Raw genomic sequence first — 22,446 nt, 5'->3', positions numbered from 1 at the left:
CTGAGGAGATTGTCGCTTAGTTTTAGGTGAAGGGGGAGGGAGTTCCAGAAGGCAGCTGCAAGATGGTCAAAGCAGCTGCCTCTGAGACGTTTCCTCTTGTACGACGGCACAGTCAACAGAGATTTATGGGTGGACCGGAGATGTCGGGAAGGATTGTATTTATGGAATAGGTTCCTAATGAATTGGGGGCCAGTGTCGTGCAGGGATTTGAATAAAATGCAGCCCGCCTTGAAGGCCACACGTTGTTCCACCGGCAACCAATGTAGTTGTTTCAGGCCAGATCTAACTGATTGCCTTCTGGGGATGTTCAGAAGAAGTCTGGCTGCTTGATTCTGAACCAGCTGGAGGCGTTTAAGCTCTCCTTTTGGGAGCCCAAGGTAAAGACTATTGGAAAAATCCAGTCTGGATAAAACCAAAGAGATGACGATCTGAGTAAGGGCGGAAAAGGAAAAAAAGCGTGCAATTTTTTAAATTTTTTTCAGCTGAAAAAAACTGGAGGAAACGACTGTTCCCACCTGTTTCTTCAGGGAAAGATCTTCACTGATGTGGATGCCCAAACTTTTTACCGAAGATGACTTAGACGGAGGGGCACCCATGCAGGAGGGCCAGAAGCTGGGATTCCAACTATGTATACTCTGTCCAGGCAAGACCAATTCGGTCTTTCCTGGGTTGAGTTTTAAATGATTGCAGCTCATCCAACTCAGAATGTGGGACATGGTGTTTTGAAATTCTACCACTGAGTCCTTGGTGTTAAGGGGGAAGATGAGCTGCAAATCATCGGCATAGTTGAAAATGGTTACCTTGGCGTTTCTAAGAGAAAACAGAAGAGGACGCAGGTATAAATTAAAAAGTAGGGGGGACAGCGAAGAGCCTTGAGGCACTCCGCAGTTGGTGGATATGGTGGGGGCCGTAAAGGTACCCAGTCTGACCGATTGAGTTCGGCCAGAAATGAACGAGCGGATCCAACTCAGAGCTGGACCTCTGAGGCCAGCCTGCTCGACACGGTCGACCAAGATGGTGTAGTCGACCGTGTCAAACGCAGCGGAAAGATCCAATAGCACCAAGGCCTGGTGGATCCCCTCGTCCGCATTCCGTCTCAAAGAATTCTGCACCGAAAGAATAACTGCTTCGGTTGAATGGCAAGGGCGGAAGCCGGCCTGGTTGGGTGCAAGGTACTCAGATTTCTCCAAGAAAGCGGAGATACTATCACAGACATGGGATTCCAGAAGTTTGGCGCAGTAAGGCAACAGAGAAATGGGCCTATAGTTAAGTGGGTCTGATGGGTTGGCTCCTATCTTTTTCAAAAGGGGAATGAGTAGGGCTTTTTTAAAGTTACTTGGAACTTTCCCTTGGGTGAGTGATCCGTTCAGCAAGGGAAGTAGACCCTCAGGAATGAGGGTGCCTACTTCTTTCAGAATGAAAGGAGGACAGATGTTGTCAGGGGATCCTGATTTAACTTTGGTAAGAAGCTTGGATAAGGTAACATTATCAATAAGAGGGTATGAGATCAAGGTGGCAGGATTGTGAGAAACATCGGAGAACAAAAGAGATGGCTGAGTGGTGGAGATGCTCTGTTTGATGGTGCAAATTTTGTCAAAAAAGAAAGAGTTGAGTGAATTGCAAAGTTCCTGGGTGGGAGTTATCGGAAGGGAGGTTCTATCACTGGTACTAAGATTTTCCACTATATTGAATAGTTCTCTGGATTTATTATTAGCTTTGAGTATTTTTTCAGAGAAATATTCAGTTTTGTGTTTCAGGATAAGCTTGTGATAGTCCCTGCGAGCTTTACGGTAATTATCCTTGTCTTGCTCTAAATAGGTATACATATGCGTTTGCTATTTGAACCTCTTCAATGGTCCTCTCCCTGTAGTAGCAATGCTTTCCACCATTCTGTTATAAACACAAATGTTATACAGAACATCTTTAAAAAAAAATGTTTTGCAGTGAATATTAGTGTTCATGAGGAATGCCCAATGAAAGCATTGAAATATGTGACCATGTTTCCTATCAGTATCTGCACATACATTGAGAATATGTGTGGAGACAATGTCAAATTCACAGTTAAGGGCCAGTGTTAGCAGTAGCCTTACTACAGTACTCAAGTGTTGCTACTTTCTACTCAGTGCTCCATACGGAGAGGCAGCGAGCTCCCTTCCATTTTTTCTGCGTAATCTTCATTAAATCTCTGATTCTGGGCCACGGTGAAATGATTCTTCCAGTCCCCAATAATCCCTGTAAAGACGGACACAAAGATTATGTTAACTTCTTTCGTACATTTTGTTCCATACATTTCGAGGCAGACCAAAAGTGTAGGCGAACAAAGCTTTTATTTGAGTTCATTGGTCATCAAGGTTTAATTGACTTACCAGTGACAAGCTCCTTGATTCATATGATTAGATTAACCACCAATGCAGGTCTACCCATGCTGGCTCAAAAAGAATGATAATAGCATGAATATGGAACCTATGATTATAAAAGATTTTCTGGTTTCATGCTTATATGTGACCTAGTCTTATAATACTTTAATGCTGCTGTCACAATTTATGTTCCTATTATTGTGCCTCCAACACTGTCACCTCCTGCTGCGGTACTCGCTTTCAGGAGGTAGTTGGTCTAACATTTGAGAGCAGGAGCATAATGGACACCCCTGCAGTCCCCATGGAGGAGGGGGGGGGGGCCTTCTCTACATGAAGAAGACTTGGCTGCTCTCTGTGTGACTCTCTGTGTGCAATGTGTTGCATGCTCTGAGCTGAAGATGGGCGGACAGGATTGAAAGGAAACACAATCACAACTTATTGTTTTGTCTATTAGTTCACACCTTCCAGCCACCTAAAAGAGTGGATGTGGACCCCTAAGGGAGCATCTTTCACATATCACTGCTGTATTTAAGGGGAAGAGGCAACACAGAACTGACTGGATCAGAGGTGTGGGTGCCACCTTTCCCAGAGAAAAATACCATCCTCTATTCACATTCTGCAATGACAGATATTCCTAGGTAGAACTTTATATGACATGATTATATTCATTCTAACCTGGCTCTTTTGTCTTTGGTTACCTACAGTATCAATTAGGGGTCATTGGGCCTGCTGAAGAACATAATTTAAAGTATTTTCCTCTAACATTGACTGAAAATGGTATGTTCTGATAAGGAGAAAAAAATACCGGCTTTAGATGAATTTTCTCATTCTGTACTGAATGTGACATTAAAATATCGGTGATGCATGTATGAAACCGAATGGACGCCAACCCTAGACACAGAATGAGTGCAACTGCAGTAATTTGACCTAGACTCTGCTCAGAGGAAGGCGAGGGCATAAAATATAGCTAGAATATTGCATGAATGGTAAAGCTATGATGGAGTAATTTTAGTGGGTGAGAGGCATGGAAGTGGACCCCTGGCCCCAAATAATCTTCTCCAACACCTGCGTTTTCTGTCAATGACTTGCACAGTTGTGCCTTTCAAGGGGATCTTCTTTTGTTGAAGGTCTGCAGGAAAGAAACAGAGATAGCATTTTTCAACATAGTTAACTGCAAGGCATGTTGTGCCCTGCATAAGCAATAACACAACAGGAGGTGTTCTGTAAGGACGTGTTGGGAGCAGATGCACTGACTCGGAATCAGGAGCAAAGAGGCGTGCATGCTGGAGATGTGGATTGGTGCCTGTGCTGGTGTGGCTCGAGGCTCCGAGTCGCAAGTTGCGGAGGTCTAGGACCCGGTGCGAGGAAGCTGGCTCCTCAATACGTCGGAGACTGTCGGTGGCGTCCTCCTGACCTCACAAGCCCTGGCAAACATTGCACAATGCCTATCCCCAGACGAAACTGACGAGGCGGAGCAATTTCTTCTGGGGCACGGCAGGCATGGGCACGTTCAACCCGCAGTGGGAAAAAATACTTGAAGGGCCTTATTTATGAAGGACTTGCTCCGCCGGTGCGTCACTTTTAACATGGAAAAAAGTGACGTACCGGCGGCGCAAGTCCTTCATAAATAAGGCCCTTGGGATTCAAGAACAGAAGAAGTATTTCACAAAGACAGACCTGAGAGACCAGAAAATACAACTCTACCAGAGTCCAGAAGTAACTCACAAAGACCGACGTGAAAAGACAACACTATCGAAAGAGTGAAGCAGAGCAAAGTGGAGTTACCATGCCACAACACATTTGTATAAACAATAACAATTCCCAACAGGTTTCAATTTAAGGCAATTAAATAATGTATGCAGTCTGCATTACATAAGCAAGAAACAAGGAGACATGTGTGATTTAAAAGCTTGTTATTCACAAATTCTGAGGAGGGTTTTTTCACATGGAAATACAGTTAAACAGCACTGTACAGAGGCAATCATGTGACAAGCCGAGGGCACTTGGTGAGTGAAGGATATAAACAATAAGTGAAAAGGTGACGACGCAAGTGCTGAACGTGAACAGCGTGAACGGCGCAAAGTGACAAGAAAGCAATACAGTAATGGCTTCGCAAGGTTAAGTTGAAATCACTTAAATCATGGAATAAACATTTTCATAGGAGCACAAAACGTAAAAATGCGCCCAAGAATAGCGCTGTGGTGTCGACGGCGTTTCGATCCCCGTGAGTCGGGATCGTCATCAGGACAGGGTTCTCGAAGTCAGGCAGTGTCAGTCACAAGGATGTGGTGACGTGGGTCAATGGACGCCGGGACTGGGTATCCTGGATGGCGTCTGGCTCTGTCGCGTGCAGTCGTCTAAGGGTGAAGTCGGGCAGCGCCTGAACAAAGCTAAGCAGCCAGGGGCGTTGAGGGCTCTGTGTTCGTGGAAGCAATTCGCGATCAGTGCGAGGCTTGAGGATATTTTATATCAAGCCTCGCACTGATCGCGAATTGCTTCCACGAACACAGAGCCCTCAACGCCCCTGGCCGCCTAGCTTTGTTCAGGCGCTCGGGCTAACAAGGTTTAACTCTCCTTTCGGTTTTCGGCTTAGCCGTTGTTGTAATAAGACACATACAGATTCTAGTAGTCTATCCTTTTGTTGTTTGTTTGAACACGTTCATGAATGGAGAATACGTTTGAGGTGAAATCGCTGTCACTAATGGCAGTTTACATTTCGTGAGTCCGTCGTTATTGTTGTTTGAGCAAACACGTCAGTAAATAGAGTCCGTAACGAATGCGGAAGTGCTTCCGCCTCTTGGGAGTTGAGCGTGTTTCGTGTTCAGGATTCATAGCCACGGTAAGCGCATTATTACGTTACAAACCCTGTTTGCTTGTTTTCAAGCAACACTCAGTACGGTGTCGTAAAGCGGGTTTTTACTAGCACTTGCAACATTTTTTGTTTTCGTATAGGTTGTCGTTTAAGGACGCACGATTCGGTTCACGGCTCAGTAAAGATAATCTCACGAACGCTAAGGTGAGCTACGTTATGACTTTTGTTTGATTGGGAACCACAGCTTTGCAGTTCCTATGAGTGAACCCTGATACGAGAACACACTTATTCTTTGTGCACAGGTAGCCGTTCAAGCACGTTTGGTTCTTTGTCGGCTAAACGCGACTCCAGACACTTAAGGTGAGCTACGAGGTCAGCCATTGAATATTGCTGTCATTGAAAAACACTGAATGCTTACGCTCGCACTTGTTCATATATTATTTTTTCACAGGCAATACTCCTGCCAATTTTCCAGTAGGTAAGCCTCATCAAATCTTGCCGTCTTTGCAGTAGGAACCTTTCGCATTACATGTATTTGACCATACATTCACTTGTCTTTAGATTGCAGGTCACAGACTTCAATACAAACCGCCACAGAAACGCATTTTGTTTTGTTGGAAGGTGAGCAATACCTTTGAACTGCTCTTGTTTCTTTATGTTACTTTATGATTACTAGTGATTATTTGGTTGTGTCACATTAATTGAGAAGGAGTGGACTTTGTTTAGGCTTATTGGTCCGTATTACGCAGAATTTTGTGTTGCTTATTTATTGAGTGTTCCTTTGCTTTACAACGAGTTGCCTCAGGCATCGGTAATTTGTTTCCTTTCTCTTTTAGGAACCCCTGACGAAGGGACCACGCGTCCCGAAATGCATTGGGTTTAAACAAATGTGGTGTTTTCTTTCTTTTATGTATAGTTGAAAACCTATGCTTATGGATTGTACAAAATGATATATGTATGTTGACTAATAGAAATGTTTTTGTTTTAAAAATTTCATGAAGAATATGAATTAAATATTCAAGACTGAGTATACACACCAATGTTGTTGCGTGCTGAAGTCCTAACAGCCATTAATTTGGGGTCAGGCTTTATTCATGTGTTTCTCACTGTTTAGCAGACAGTAATTCAGCACAGCACCAATACCACATTATATTGCAAATCGGTTCAACTGAGTGCGACCTCCACCCACATACATACACATCCCTGTGTGCCATGTTATGTTATGTTAAGTCTACTTCTAACGCGCACGGATACTCAAGAGTGTCCTGGCGCGATGCCTGAGAGGGTACAAGAGGAAATTAACAAACAAAGAGGTGAGTCTTAAGTTTCTTTTTGAAGATGGCAGGGTTCTGGGTGGACCTCAGGGAAAGGGGGAGGGCATTCCAGGCAACACTGGCCTTCACCGTGAGGGAACTGCCGCCTATCCTCTGAAGCCTAAAGCGAGGCACCCGGGCAAGGCATTGGGTCGCAGATCGCAGGGCACGAGCCGGGAGTAAGAGGAAAACCTCTTCTGAAGATAAAAGGGCCCAAGACCATGGAGAGCACGGTGGGCCAGCACTAAAGATTTAAACCTGACCCTGTCAGCCACAGGAAGCCAGTGAAGAGAACGAAGAAGAGAGGACACGCTATTCCATGCCGGGATACCCAATAGCAGTCTTGCAGCCGTATTCTGGATTACCTGAAGCTTTTTAAGCAGATAGCCGGGGGAACCAACAAAGAGTGTGTTTGCGTAATCCAGGCGGGAAAGAATAAGAGCGCAGGTGACAGTTTCTCTAGTCGCTTGAGGGAGCAGCGGGAAAAAGGACCGCAGAGACTTAAGAAGACCGAAGCAACAGCCAGCCAGTTTTTTAATATGGGCGGAGAAAGAAAGACTCTCATCGAACCATACTTCCAGGTTTTTAGCAGACTGTTCAGACCCCGGGGGGAGCTGGGAGTCAGGGGGCCACAGCTGGTCACGGAAGTCAGGGGAAACCAGCCAAACAGGAGGATTTCAGGTTTTTGTTCGTTACACTTCAGCTGAGCTTCATTCAGCCATTTAAAAATGGCGACCAGACACTGTTGAGCTGCTGACACAGAGCTGGAGGTCTTATCCCATGTGAACAGCAGCTGCATGTCGTCGGCATAGGCCATCCCCTTAGCCCCCAGCTCCTCTGCCAGATATAAAAGAGGCGTAACATAAATGTTAAAGAGGAGCGGGCTAAGGGAGGAACCCTGAGGAACTCCAGTGGGGACCGGCTGGGGAGAGGAGGAAAAAGGGGGAGCAAGATCTGCTCAGCCCGTTCTTCCAGGAAGGACCTAAGCCAGCCCCAGGCCGCTCCTGATACCCCAATCTCAGCCAGTCAGGCCAGAAGAAGAACGTGGGGGACCGTGTCGAACGTGGCCGAGAGATCAAGCAAAATCAATGCCGCCCTCCCGCCCACGTCCAGACGCTCCCGAATGGCCTCAACCACCTCCAGTAAGACAGTCTCAGTGCTGTGGGAGGCACGAAACCCAGATTGAGCTGGGTGCAGTAGTCCCTCTGTCTCCACAAACTCTGTGATTTGGCTGTTAACAACCTTCTCGCAGACCTTCGCAATGGCAGGGAGGAGGGAGATGGGACGGTAATTCTCAGGAGTAAGAGGATCCAAAGAGGCTTTCTTAAGAAGAGGCTGTATCTTCGCCTGCTTCCACCTTAGAGGGACCACAGCAGTTTGGAGGGACAAGTTGACAATACTATTCACCTTGGTGTTAACGCTCTCTGCCACCGCCGCCAGAAGCCCCGCCGGACAGGGGTCAGAGGGAGAGCCAGACTTAAGCCCCCGGAGGATTTTAAGAGATTCCAGAGGAGCAGCTGCTCTGAAGACTGTGAAGGGGCAGGCAGGGGCGTCCGGTTGAGCAGCCAGAGGTACCATGCAACAACCGTTGTCAGGAGCGAAGGAGGATTGATTGGCCTGAATTTTCTCTCTGAAGCAACAGGAAAGTGTGTCACACCAGGCAGGAGAAGAGGGAATAACACTCGCCGGGGCCCTGGGAGATTTAAAATTCTGCGCTATGGAGAAAATGTATTTGGCTTTATTCCTAGCGGAATCAATGCGAGTAGCAAAGAATTGTTCTTTGGCCACAGCTATAGCCTCATAATAGATTTTTGGTGAAGCTCTTAGTTTCCTCTTAGCTGTAGGACAATAGCCGCCCTGGCACCAAGCGCGCTCCAAAACCTTGCAATCATGCTTGGCACCCTTGAGATCCGCATTAAACCAAGGTTTAGACGGGGAGTCTCTGGCCTGTCTAAAGGGCCGAGAAGAGGTTGCAGAAGCAACCGCCCTGGTAACCCACGTGGTGAACCCTGACAACCACTCCTCCAGATCTCCAGACAAAACAGGTCTGGAGTGGTCAAGGGCCAGTTTGAATTCCAGAGGGTCGGCCCTGCCAGAAACCGGTTTCAGGCAGGGTTGGACCCGTGGAGCGGTGCTAGAAAGCGCCCAAGAGAATTGGGAAAGAAAGTGATCTGACCAGGACATAGGGCAGGGTTCACCTATGGAAAGGGGGAAATTAGAGCCCACAAACCCACTGCCCTGGCATACCCCTCTAGCTGGGTGCCCTATGCCAGTGGTGTGGGAACAGGTGCATGAGCCCTGTGCCCCTACAGTACCGAGGGCCATTCCTGGGCACTGTAAGTACAGTGATACCATTAAGAGTATATGGTATTGGGAGGTCGTCATAACGAACTCCACAGAACCATAATGCCTACACTGAAGACTGCCAAGTTTGATATCAAACTTCTCAGCACATTAAACCCCCACTGATGCCAGTGTGGGATTTAATGTAAAATGCACCAGAGGGCATCTTAGAGATGCCCCCGAAAACCTAACCTACAATCTACGTCTGGACTGAGAGTCTGCCTAGGCGGCCACACAGGGCACATGTTGCTGGACCCATGGGTGGAGAGCCCCCCCGCTGTCCTGGGCCTGCAACAATGCACAACCTGGTTAGGTGCTAGGTCTCCCCCCCAGGATGGGTAGGGGGAAGCTTCAAAGGCCTACTGCCTTTGAGAGCTTCTCCAGGCCACTTGCTGTACTCAGCAACTGGCCCCCACCCGTTCTGACCCCCACTCTGGTGGGAAGTCTGGCGTGAAACCCTCACGCCAGACACAGGGGGTGTGCCAGCCTGTGCCAACCCCACCCCTCAGGTTGAAGAGGCGAGGTAAAGCAAAACCCGGGCTCCGGCCATCTTGAAGATGGGTAACCCTGCCCAATCACATCTAGGCTCCTGCCCCATCCCATTGGAGAGGAGAAGACTAGGGGGTGTACCCACCCCAGGACAGGGACCTATTGGTCCCTGCCCTTGCCCTACCTGTAACACCCCTAAATTCAGTATTTAGGGGCACCCTGAACCTTCCTTCCTCAGATCCCGATAAGAAAACCAGAAAGAAGATCAAGAAGAAGACCCACTGTGCAGCTGCTAATAACAGGACGACACCAACTGACTTGGCCCAGTCCTACCGGCCTGTCGACCCTGGAACTGGCCCCTGCTAAATCCTGGCAACTCCTGCGGAGGGCACCCTTGGAAAACTGGAGGACCTGATTGCCATGACCCTCTCAAAGATTGGAACTCCCCTGAGCAGAGGCTCTGCTCCAGCAACCATACCCCTGTGGCAGCCAGAGACCACAAATCCAGCCCACTATGCACCCGCAGAGCCCGGTCTGTGCCAGAGTGACCCAAGACCACAAGGACATCCTCCCAGTGACTTGGACCCAAAGTCCAGTGCCCAAAGACCCTACTCGACGACCCAGACGACGCCTGCAGCCACAGAACCAGGGACCCCTGCAACCGCGACCAGCCGAGGATAAGATTTCCTGACACCCAAAGACACCCCTGCACACGGCGCCCCACGGCCCCTTGTGCCCTCCTTTGGGGTACTTCCCTCTTCTCCAAGAGTCCAACGTACCGCTCGATATGGTGGTCGCACCTGAAGAATCTCCTTCCCCGAGCCTGCAGCATTTGTTCACTTTGTAACTTTCCCATTGGATAACATTGCGCGCCCGACGGCTCAAAAGCACCCGCACCCAGCCGCCCTAGTGCCGCTGGAAGTGCAACTACTAGCCTACTCTACTTCCCCACTTGCCCTGGGTAAGTGACCAGGAGCTCAGCTCCCACAGCCGCGTGACCTGCCTGCTTGCAGCCACCAACCAAAGGCCCCCTAGCCTCCATTGGATTGCATTGGGCCTACTCTCTCTGCACCCAGCTGCCCCTGTGCCGCTGAGGGTGTAATAACTGTACCTTTCCAACCCTGGAATACCCCTGAGTCTACGCCCAGAACCTTAAGCTCACCAGTCGAGTACTCACCAGAAAGCCGATAACTCACTTTCCTTCCATAGGTTAACATTGACTGGTTTTCACTCAAATTTCTTCTAGTGTCGATTTTTGCAACTTTTAAATATTCCTCTTAAAACAGCCAAATAACTATTTCCGAAATACTCACCTGGGATCAGGAGAGAAGCTAGTGCTGTATTTTCTAGTTCAGTGGTGAACCGCAAAAGTAATCTTAACTGTACTTACCAGTTACCTGCATTTTTCATAGAAACCATTGACAGTTTTCTCTGAAATTTCTTTTAAGTGTCAATTTTTGCAAATTACAAATAATCCTTAAAAATCGTACCAACAGCTGAAACGTAAATACTTACCTGTCTGAGGTAGCTTAGGTAGAGGTCCCAGTGCTGAGTCTAGGAGTCCAATACTGGATTACAAAAGTAACTAGAACCTACTTATCTGTGACTTGAATGTCTTTCCATAGGATAACATTGCCAGTTTTTCTCTGAAACGTTCTTAAGTGTCAACTTTGAAAATACATTTATATCCTTTAAAAAGTACAACTGTAACTAAAATCCTTTTACTTAGCTGTTTACAGCTGAGGTCCCGGGACTGAATCCAGGATCCAGTTCTGTGGTTAGCAAAGTAATCCTGAAAGTAATCTATTGCACTTTTATAGAAAAACCCATTGAGCTCAATGTTAAATTGTGTTTAGAATTGTGTTGCCTATTGCAACCCCAGTAACTATTGTACTTACTAAGTCTATTGCCTGTTTGTAAAGTATTTACCCAAAGTCACTCATATTGAGAAAAGCATATTTTGATACCTGTTGGTTCTAAAATAAAACAACTATATCTTTTGATATAAAAACAATGGCCTAGAGTTCAGTTCTTGAGTGTGTGAAACCTTTTGCTGATTGAGTGTGTACAACAAATGCTTTACACTGTCCTCTGATATAGGCCTGGGTGGTAAATTCCGTTCCGTTCGCAGAATTTGGGTAATTTTGCATTCTGTGGAGAACGCGAAATTACCCAAAATTCTGTATTCCGCAACTACGCAAAATCTTTTGCTTTTTCACGTTTTCAAATGCGTGTTCACGAGATATTTCCCCCTGAGCACAGAAACAGCGATTGTGAACAGTAAAAAAGCATTGCAAACAAGCAATTCCATGTGTTTGCGGAATTTCTGCATGTTTGCGGAGATTTTTTACTGTTTCCCACTGATTTGCATAACGCGATTACGCAAATTCCACCCACCCCTACTCTGATACTGCCTTACTGCGCGACCAAGCTACCACATTAGAGTGCAAGGTCAGATCTGACTTTAACCTCTGATGTACCTCTGGGGATTGAGGACTCTATACACACTGTACCTTACTTTGGTCCAGTATATATAGAGCCACTTTCTTACAACTGGTGCTTGGCTGGCAGTGTGCGTGGACTGGCACTGGCTGGTGGCATTAGTGGACTGTTCTTGGCTGGCGGTGTGGCTTTCGTGGGTCCCGCAGCTGTTTCTTACCCAGAACCCTCTTCAAACCTCAAATTTAGCTAAAGTCACAGTTCCATCACCAAGACCATGCCATCTATGCATTGTATGCTGCAGCCATGTGCAACATGCACATTATCCACCAGGTCCAATTTAGGATTCTGCTGTAGCCCCCTAATGAACACAATTACCAAAAGGTATGAACACAAACCATTTTCTATTTGCAGTACTCTCCCTGCACACTAGTTACATCTTGTGACCTTACACTGTTTGCATCAAAAATAAGACCCAGCCTCAATTTAGCACTGTATCGTAGTAACAAATTCTATCAGGGATTGGCAATTTCTTTCTGAATTTCATTCATGCTGCCTATTGCTAAGAAGATAAGTAGTACACACCCTGTGCTGCTTACACTATATACAGTGCACAAACTGTGTGCACTGCATACAGGGTGCAGTCTCAGCAGCACAAGCAGGGCCCAGCCAATGTCCGCACCTTGTGTGCAATACCCTTTGTGCAAAAACATATGAATATGCTTTATGCACCCTACTACAAGGGATGGCACAGGATATTCCGCCTTCACATTAAATAGAAAGCATATAACATTCACTCACCTTACTTAGACTCCGTTTTACTTTAATATAGTCAGTTGATGGAATACTTTTTCTTGAAGTTTCACTAAGAGTGGCCAACTTTTATGAATCTATCTTGAATTTGAAGTGATGAGTTATTACTGTATCCCAGCATAAAAGGTGAGGTAAACCTGTTTTATCTCTTATGCCCACCTCTTCTCATAAACTCCTGCAAATGTCATCAAAGCCCTGTCTCTTGCATATCTTGCTTACATGCTCAACAACCTCAAAGCCACTTCTTATGAACATGATGTCTTTTCTTTGTCCTTCATCAATGCTCTCTCTGGGGACACTCTCCTACCTCTATTCACCTTTATCAATGCCTCCCTCACTTAATGCATCTTCTCAGCTGCTCTTAAGACATGTCAGATCCTCCCACTCTTAAAGAAACTTACTCTGGGCCCTGATGACCTCGCCAACTACCAGCCCTTCACTCTCCTACCAGTCATTGGCAAGATTATTGGAATAGCAGTCTTTGCCTAACTCCAATGCCACATTAATGCTAACCAACTCCTTTCCGTACAACTACCAATCTGTCTTCAGTTCCTGCCTCAGTGTGGAGGATGCTAACTTACACATCATAGACAATATGATAGATGACTTATGCCTTCTACGATTGCTAAAGCTCTCAACTACCATCCCACCCTCATGCACATCCTGGATTCTTAAATGAGATTTTTCAGCTTTGTCTTTAACTGGCTCTTCTCCAACCTTTCTAACTGACACCAGTTTGTTCAGTTCGGTCAGCCCCTGTTTCCAAAAGATCCCTTTCTCCTGTGGAGTCCACTGTGTACCATGCTACTCTTGTCATTGTCAATCTCTACATGGAGCCGCTTGGTGCTCTGCTCATGGATAACAGCATCACGATTCACTAATATGCTGATGAGATACAACTCTACTTGAAATACTCCACAGCTTCAGACAACCAACGCCTCATACATTACCTGCACATCATCTAGATCTGGATGTCCAGTGCCTAACTGAAGTTTAAACCAAGCAAGATAAACTTCCTGTGACTTGCAGGAAGCAGTAAACACCTGTCTCAAGGTTAAGAACCTTGACAGCTTCAAACTCCAACATTCATTGAATGTTAAGTCACTTGGATTCACCATGTACGACAAGCTTTCCCTCAAGAAATGGACAGCCAAAAAACCCAAAGAAAGCTAGTACTAGTTCTCTCTTCTACAGAAAGTGTTACTGTTCTGCTAGAAATTAAATTTAGAACAGTTTTTCAAATTCATGGGCTCTAAGTGCATACCAAATATCACAACATGTCTCATCTAGGGCCTAAAGAAATATAATTACATGTCTCCCATCCTTATGGAACTCCATTGGCTCACTTTGCTGGCCAGTACCAGCCTCATGACCAATTGCATCATTTACAAAGTCATCATGACCAGCAATCCCACTTATTTCACAGACAAGCTCATCATCTCTAGTGGTTCTTAGTGCATTCACACAAGGACTCCATCAGAGTGCAAGGAAAGAAATGCAAAAAATAAAAAAGGCAGCATTCAAAAATCACCAGTTTCTGGAACAACATCCATGTATACCCTTATATCCATCAGTATATCACAGAATATTTTCTTCCCATGTAAGTCTCACTCATTTTAGAACGCAGGTCCAGGAGCAACACAGGATTTCTCATTGCCAGCTATTTGCCTTTTGACTTCCATAACAAGAATATCACACTGTGCCGCTAAGATTTTTATCTGGAATACCCTGGACTTTTTTGCTCATATTATTTTATAAAAAGGTTAGATATCCACTATTTCATTATTAACACACATGTTATGACCTTTGTCCTTTTAATTTTGCTGGGCATGCCTTCATTATCCAGGGCAGGAAGCCAGCATTAGTAGCACCCAGAAGCATATACATGAGGGATAAAAATTTGATTTCCATGCACAAGGGGTATTGGACCTATGTTATGTTTGCATGATGTATCTATATGTATGCTTTCTGCTTGATGTATGTGTCTTTTTCCTAGGAAGAAACCCTCTTTTCCTTCCCTGTGTATTTACTGCTATCAGAGTAGACCAAGAATCATACATACGCCAGTTTCAGCACATGTGCTCGAGCATGGGATGTGATAACGTGCTGATCACGTGCTGTTTTCAAGCTCCCTGTTTATCTGAGCTACTGGTAGCAGCTGAAGGTAGCCGGTTTACTTTACTGTTTTAGACTCAAGGTTGCATCTGGCTTTTGGAGTGATTAGAGCATTCCTGATGGCGCCGCCTCTTCTTTCCCAAGCACCGAGACGAAAGAGAGTCACCCCTCCTGCCCTCCCCAGTAATAGATAGCTATGCCTTTGTTCCTATCCAAACTTTCCATATATGGTCCTTCCGCGGGGCCCAAGAGCCAAGTGGTGTTTTTTTCCATTTACGGTGACTTCATGTGTTGATCTGAAAGTATATGTGTTCTATTTTGACTAAGCCAGCAGTCTTCTCCGCGCACCTAATGGGTGAGGATTGGAGAGGCTCTTCTATAGAGTATTTTGCTTAATAAATGATTGAACTTTCTTCACTGCCAACTGACTGATTATTTGTAAATGGGATTGGGGCTATTGGTAGGCATAGCCCTATATGTTATTTTTGTAGTACTTCAGTTGGCGACTCCGCCGGGACTCTGTGATAGGGTCGTCCTTCCGTAACCGGGTAGAAAGGACAAAGAAAGGGGAGCTCTGGTTGAGTGGGTGGACTGACAGAAAATTCTGACTTTCGCAGCTTTCGCGATCAGGGAACCCAGCTGCTAGTGACCCTTCGCTGGAGTCCTACGGGCATAACCTGGGAGCTGACCGTGTTGGTCTTCAGAAGTTGGCAGTGGTGAATACGCAATTGTACCTGCGTGCACCAGGTGAGTGAATTATTTTTGGTGTATTTGGAATGCGCTGTTGAGTAGTGCTTTTGAAACAGTTAACAGTATTGGATTTGGTTGTCGGTGTACCATAGAGAATTTTGGGGGTTCGACGGGGCATCATTGTGGCTGCACGTGTAGATGCTCCACGGACTTGTTTTGTGAATAATAGCGACATCACTCAAACACCTTGGTGTGGAACGTGTGGTGTGCACCCGGCCAGGCTGCTCTCGGAAAGGCCTGTGGTTGTACCTGGGTAGCCTTGGGGACACATCTGAAGTGATGCTAAGGCAGCAGGCTCAGTCAGAATAGTCCCAAGAGTGAACCAGGAAGACCGCAGGATGGTCTGTAGGTCAGTCTGTGGGTAATACCTGTCTGACGGTCTCTTGGCAGTCTTTGGACTGTTTGGTTTTTGTAACTATTTGGTCTGGAATCTGAATTGATTGATTCTCCATGAACAGGAGTCGACAGGCTCTGTTCTTTGTTTGAACATGTCATTTTGAAATACACTTGTGTACATATATATTATTGTTCTGTGTGAGTTTGAATAAGAGCGAGGGTGAATGTGTCATGAATGGTTGAACATGGCCATGTTTGGAAGTATGTTTTCATGATTAAGTGAGGAATACGTGACAACTATCACTATGCCGTGTATTAGCAAATGGAGTTGTTTTGGATGTTGTTGTCGTCCTAAATGATACGCGCTTGGCTGAGAGTGAACCCTTTTGCATCCCCTTTTGTACCCCCTTTTGTATCGCTTTGAGAGTAAACCTGCCCCGCCTGAGGGCAGCCCGAGTCATGAAATGTATGTAAAGCATGGTATTACACCCTTTTTGGTTAATGCATTGTGGATGTGAATGTGTGAGAGACTGGGAGAAGTACAATTGTCAAGGGGTGAGTTTAATTTGGCCTCATCGCCATCAATGCATTGCAAAAGGTAATTGAAAGGGTTGTAGCTAGAAAAAGAGCACCCCCTATGATTTGATGATAACCTTGATGTGCAAAAGTACTAATGAAAAGTAAATATTGACAGATCAAAAGTTCAGGTTAAAAAATATAAAATGTGTGCATTTGGAATTTGCAGGTTGTTCCCAAGTGGGGTTGTTTTTTTTTTATTTGATGGCTCAGTGAGCCAACATGCCCGGTGCAGAGGTTTGTGTTTAACATCATGGCTGTAAGTTCTAATTCTAGCTGGAACTACTGAGATTTTCAACCATTTGAGGTTGATAAAATGAGTACCATTGCGTGGGGTAGTAACAAACAATTGTTCTGTGCTGGTATGTTATGTTATTATGTTCTGTGAATTACTCACAGTAAGTGTCTTAATAATTTAAGAATAGAAATAAATTGTGGCCGGTAAAAGGAGACAGTATATATATAAAATGTATTTTTAAATAGGGTTAATTAATGAAGGTTAAAAAGAATCATGAAGGCTTTTTGTCTTTGACAGCTTCAGAGTGAGGAGAAGGTGGGGGCTAATGCAATGCAGAAATTGAAGGCAGATGTTGACCTTGAAGTCTGTAAGGTGGGGGATAGAAATAGGAGCGAGAAAAACAGGAGGTGAAATCACTGATTAGAAAGCTTCTACGACATGAAAAAAGGTAATGCTTGCAGTAGAGAGAGCCTTGGAAAGAGGTGGGGGCCAGGAGTGCTCGCAGTGGCTCGCTAACAGCCCAGAAAGTTCAGCGCTGAGGTGCTATTTTGAGCTTTTCTGATAAGATAGGACGCCGAGAATCGAACCTTACAGAGCCCTGTCTGTTCCCATATTGTTCAAGACAAAACAAAAACAAGCATTTGCAATGCAATAGGTCTCGCATTAGGAAAGTTTAAGCTATTGGTATTGTAAATGAAATTTTTTATTTATGTGTTGGTTTTGAAAATAGAGAATTTAATAGCGTGTCATTTACAATGCCAATAGTTATAACTTTCGCAAATGTGACACCTATAGAATTTGTAATGCAATATGTGTTGTATTTACGTGACTTAGATGTATTGGTATTACAAATAACAATGGCTTTTATTTTTTTTAATAATTAATACTTAAATAAAAGTTATTGTAATTTATAATGGCAATAGCTTAAACTTTTGTAAATACATTTTGTGAAGATTATGTTCAGTGTATTTTATTGTGACGGAAATCAAAGAACAGAAGTGAAATCATAACTTTTTTATTTTACATTTGTAATAAAGCTTGAAACATTGAGAGAACATATTTGAACCCGTTGTTGAATGGTTGCACAGATTGATGCTGTGGTGGCGCTGAGTGAGGTTGTGGTTGCGACGAGTGATGCTGTAGCGTTCAGTGAAGCTGTGGTAGCGCAAAGTGATGTTGTAGTGCCCCTGAATGATGCTGTGGTGATGCTGAGTGATGCTGTGGTAATGCGATAGAGTGAGGGCGATAGATAGATAGAGTGAGGGTGATATATAGACAGATAGACTGAGGGCAATAGATAGATAGAGTGAGGACGATAGATAGAGTGAGGATAGATAGAGTGAGTGGGATAGATAGATAGATGGTTGTGTGTGTGTGGTTGTGTGTGTGTGTGGTTTTGTGTGTGGGGGGTTGTGTGTGTGGGGTTGTGTGTGTGGGGTTGTGTGTGTTGGGTTGTGTGTGTTTTTGTGGGTGTGTGTTGTGTTTGGGGTTGTGTGTGCGGTTGTGTGTGGTTGTGTGTGTGGTTGTGGGGATGTGTGTGTGGTTGTGGGGATGTGTGTGTGGTAGTGGGGATGTGTGTGTGGGGATGTGTGTTTGGGGTTGGTTGTGTGTTTGGGGTTGGTTGTGTGTTTGGGGTTGTGTGTGTGTTTGGGGTTGTGTGTGGGTTTAGGGTTGTGTGTGGGTTTGGGGTTGTGTGTGTGTTTGGGGTTGTGTGTGTGGGGTTGTGTGGGGAGTTGTGTGTGGGTGTGTGTTGTGTTTAGGGTTGTGTTTGGGGTTGTGTGTGGGGTGGTGAATGTGGGGTTGTGTGAATGTGGTTGTGTGTGTGGGGGGTTGTGTGTGTGGGGGGTTGTGTGTGGGGGGGTGTTGTGTGTGGGTGGTGTTGTGTGTGGGGGGGTGTTGTGTGTGGGGGTGTTGTGTGTGGGGGGTGTTGTGTGTGGGGGGTGTTGTGTGTGGGGGGGTGTTGTGTGTGGGGGGGTGTTGTGTGTGGGGGTGTTGTGTGTGGGGGGTGAATGTGGGGTTTTGTGTATGTGATTGTGTGTGTGGGGGATTGTGTGTGTGTGTGGGGGGGTGTTGTGTGTGTGGGGGGTGTTGTGTGTGTGGGGGGTGTTGTGTGTGTGGGGGATTGTTGTGTGTGGGGGGGTGTTGTGTGTGTGGGGTGGGGGTGTTGTGTGTGGGGGGGGTGTTGTGTGTGCGGGGGGGTGTTGTGTGTGTGGGGGGGGTGTTGTGTGTGTGGGGGGGTTGTGTGTGTGGGGGGGTTGTGTGTGTGTGGGGGGGTGGTGTGTGTGTGGGGGGTGGTGTGTGTGTGGGGGGGTGGTGTGTGGGGGGTGTGTGTGTGTGTGGGGGTGTGTGTGTGGGGGGGTAGTGTGTGTGTGTGGGGGGGGGTGTGTGTGTGTGGGGGGGTGGTGTGTGTGTGTGGGGGGGTGGTGTGTGTGTGTGTGGGGGGGTGGTGTGTGTGTGTGTGGGGGGGTGGTGTGTGTGTGGGGGGTTGTGTGTGTGTGGGGGGGTGGTGTGTGTGTGTGGGGGGGCGGTGTGGGGGAGGGGTGTGTGTGTATGGGGGGGTGTGTGGGGGGTGTGTGTGTGGGGGGTGGTGTGTGTGGGGGGGGTGTGTCGGGGGGGGCGGGAGGGGGGAGTGGTGTGTGTGTGGGGGTGTGTGTGTGTGTGTGTGTGTGCATGTGTGCATGTGCATGTGTGTGTGTGTGTGTGTGTGTGTGTGTGTGTGTGTGTGTGCGCGCGCTCACTGACTAACTCTCAGAGCCCTTAAATAACTCTTCAGCAACGGGTCTCTGGGCTGAATAAATTAGAGAGAATGACCTACTACCAGCTACATGCTTCATCTCCTTCCCAGCTGCGCATCCCACGTTCCAGGCACTAGAGCGCTTTCTAAAGAACCCTTCCCCCCGCGGGCTGATCACAAGGTTATCCTCGGACATGCAGCGCACAGTGCCAATATGCTTCCTGAAAGAGCAGAGGAATGGGAAGCTCTGCTTGGCACATCGATCACGCAGGACCTTCTGCTGCGTGCAGGAAAGAGCACTGTACCCTAACTATCAGCTTTGCCTCGTCCATTTTAAATTTCAACACTGACTGTACAGGTCACCTGAATGGCTCCACAGAATAGGTATGATAGACGATGCATGTTGTCTGTGATGCTGATCCCCCGGCACGACCTTTCTACGCCGAGCCTGGGAATGCCGGAACATTAATCAATACTGGGTAATAATTTTTGATGCAATAGAGGAGATGTTAGAATTGTGTATAGAACGCACTCCTATACCTGCGCTGCTAGGGTACGTGAAGAATGTGCCTGCAGGAAGCAGAAAACTAACTGCCATGCTTCCGCTGTTAGCCAAACAATGCATAGCGTTATGCTGGGGCCAATGCCAAGTTCCACACAGAGTAGAATGGCTTAAAGACGCTGCGTTCTGCCATGGTAACGGTCGGCCGGCTGGGACCTCATGCCTATCCAGACTTGACCTCGAGACACCTGGGAGCTGCTACAAGCTTACTTGTGGCTGCAGACGGAAGACGAGGGTCTCTCCCACGCCCCTGCCCAGGGTGTTACTGAGTAGTATTGGAAATAGAGCTCAGACTGAGGCTAGAGATTGCGTTCATCAGGTACAACGTGAGGAGGCTGGCCACCCCTTTTAAAACAAGCTCTTCATCGGTCTACTAGAACGTGTTCGCTCGGTACTTTAGTGACACTTGTACACCAAGCCCCTCACAGCTCACTGAAAACAAGTTCTGCCGCCGAGTAGTGGGGGCAGGGTTAGGGGGTGTTATCATAGTCCGGGCACGCATTGCTGACGAGCTTACCAAAGCCATTACAGACAATGACTGTGACCGCGCGCTTTAGGAGACAAGCGCTGTGAAAGTGTGGGAGAGCGCGAGAAGAGACGCGCGCGTTCACATCATGTGTCTCCTAAAGCGCGCGTGTGTCTCCTAAAGCGCGCGGTCACTGCCATTGTATGCAATGGCTTTGGTAAGCTTGTGCACCTCGCCTGTCCCACTTCGTTGCAGACACATCGACAATAAGTATCACTGGCCACAGCGCTTCGCGCTGCGACGCCAGCGAGACCTAAAAAGGCGGGGGACTCCGCATTTGTTTTCCATTTATTTACTTTTATAGCAGTGGCAGCATGCCGCGCTTTAGTTTTAAACATCTTAAGCTAAAGCGCGGCGTTCCTCGACTTGTTACAAAAGTAAATAAATAGATTGAAAATACGGCAGCCGCACAACCTTTTTTTAAATTACTTTTTTTTTTTTTTAGCAATCACGACATGCTGTGCTTTAGCTTTAAACATCTGAAGCTAAAGCACAGCATGCCGCAATTGCTAAACAAGTAAATAAATAGGAAAAAAAAGGTGGACGGCAACTGCATTTCTTTTCTATTTATTTACTTCTGTACCAATCTTTTATTAGTTATGCTACTGCTACAAACATTCTCATTTGCAACGCCAGTAGCTCTAAATGTAATTAATGCGAGAACTATTGCATTGCAAACGCTTGTTAAAAAGGGAAGCATAGAAAATCCTGAATGTTAGCAATTCCTTTTCGCAAATGGATAGGACTAAAGGTTTTCTTTAGAAATTAGTTTTAAAGCGATTACAAAGTTGGTACATTGAAGAGAACCCTTTATCTTTAAAATAAGCAGGGACAGAAAATGGACAGTCTACAAGGGATCAATGCTTTGCGATCAACAGTTGCCAAAAGATATTTATTTTGTATTGTTGAGTAGAAATCCTCTTTCAACTCCATGGACCACTACCAATTATGGTCTAAGTGAAAAAGAAGGAAGGGTTCCTGTCGATCATACAACTGCTGTCGACTTGTAACTGTGCCAGAGTAGAGGCACTGGTTAATGGTAGACTAACTAATAGAATGGCAAAAGGAAATGGCATAATGCATGGCTGTTTATTGGCTCCAAAATGTATTTTGTTTATTTTTGGGTGATAATCCGGCTGCATTTGCAGCTTTTCTTCTTTTTTCCTCTAAAATTGGGAGTTGCCATATTGGTTTTCTTAAGACTTAGCCTCACTGGACTGAACTCCAATAGATAAGCAGAGGAAAATGAATGTCCTAAATACGCATTGAGAAACTAACGCATTAGGAATAAACACTGATAAAACACAAGTTACCTGTTTTAGACATAAATAGACCCAGGCACATTTTAAATCGTGCCTGGCTAATTCATGTACTTTCGAGCTACACTTGTTACTCAAAACTCCTGAAATGACACCCCGTTGCTTAATTATGCACTGTTTGTGGCAAAACTTTACTGAGAGCTCATGGAAATAATGCGACTAGCAAGAATGGGAGCAGATGTTGCTCGTCCTACTTGTGTTTTTGTGCTATTTTTTCCCTGCAAAATGCAAACACATTTGCATGCAGATTCTACCCTTATTGCTTTACCTATGGAACAGTGTGTTCCAAGGAAGCTTTCTGGCACCCACACCTTACCACATGACACAGGAGTGCCTACTCAAAGGAGTGTTTCAGGGCAAGTGAAGGAAAGGTGGAGGGTGATAGGAGAGGATTCATCAGGGACATAAAAGGCCTGCAGCAGGGGTGCAGTGAAACACCCCACCCAGATCAGGGTAACCACAACTCAGAACACAGCCAGAAGGAAGCAGAGAGGGCTATCTCGTACTAAGGAGTGCATGGCTGGATGACGTGCATGGATGTGAAAAAGAAAAATCTGCCTGACATCACACAGTGGTACTTGCATTTATAGTATATTATGATAATAGATAAACTGGCCTGGGGTCTAAAAGATTATACTACTGATCTTGAAGCAACGTGGGACCCCATGCTGAGATATCGTTCAGGGGGGACATCTTCACTGACTTACCTGGCCTCGACTGAAGG

General features: G+C 46.1%; 1 protein-coding gene across 1 annotated transcript in view; it reads right to left on the bottom strand.

Annotated features, from left to right (window-relative positions):
* Positions 1 to 432: 432 nt before the first annotated feature.
* LOC147728929 (sulfotransferase 1B1-like) overlaps positions 433 to 22,446 on the bottom strand; it is a 659,149-nt gene continuing 637,135 nt past the window's right edge. Inside the window, exon 8 of the mRNA XM_086959169.1 lies at positions 433 to 2,232. Coding sequence (XP_086815295.1) covers positions 2,120 to 2,232 — 113 coding nt within the window. The 3' untranslated portion in view covers positions 433 to 2,119. The remainder of the gene's footprint in view (positions 2,233 to 22,446) is intronic.

This window comes from Lissotriton vulgaris, chromosome 2_2, assembly GCF_964263255.1.
Source record: "Lissotriton vulgaris chromosome 2_2, aLisVul1.2, whole genome shotgun sequence".
Lineage (NCBI taxonomy): Eukaryota > Metazoa > Chordata > Amphibia > Caudata > Salamandridae > Lissotriton > Lissotriton vulgaris.
Note: the sequence above shows the minus strand (reverse complement) of the source record. Positions and strands in the feature narration are given on the sequence as shown.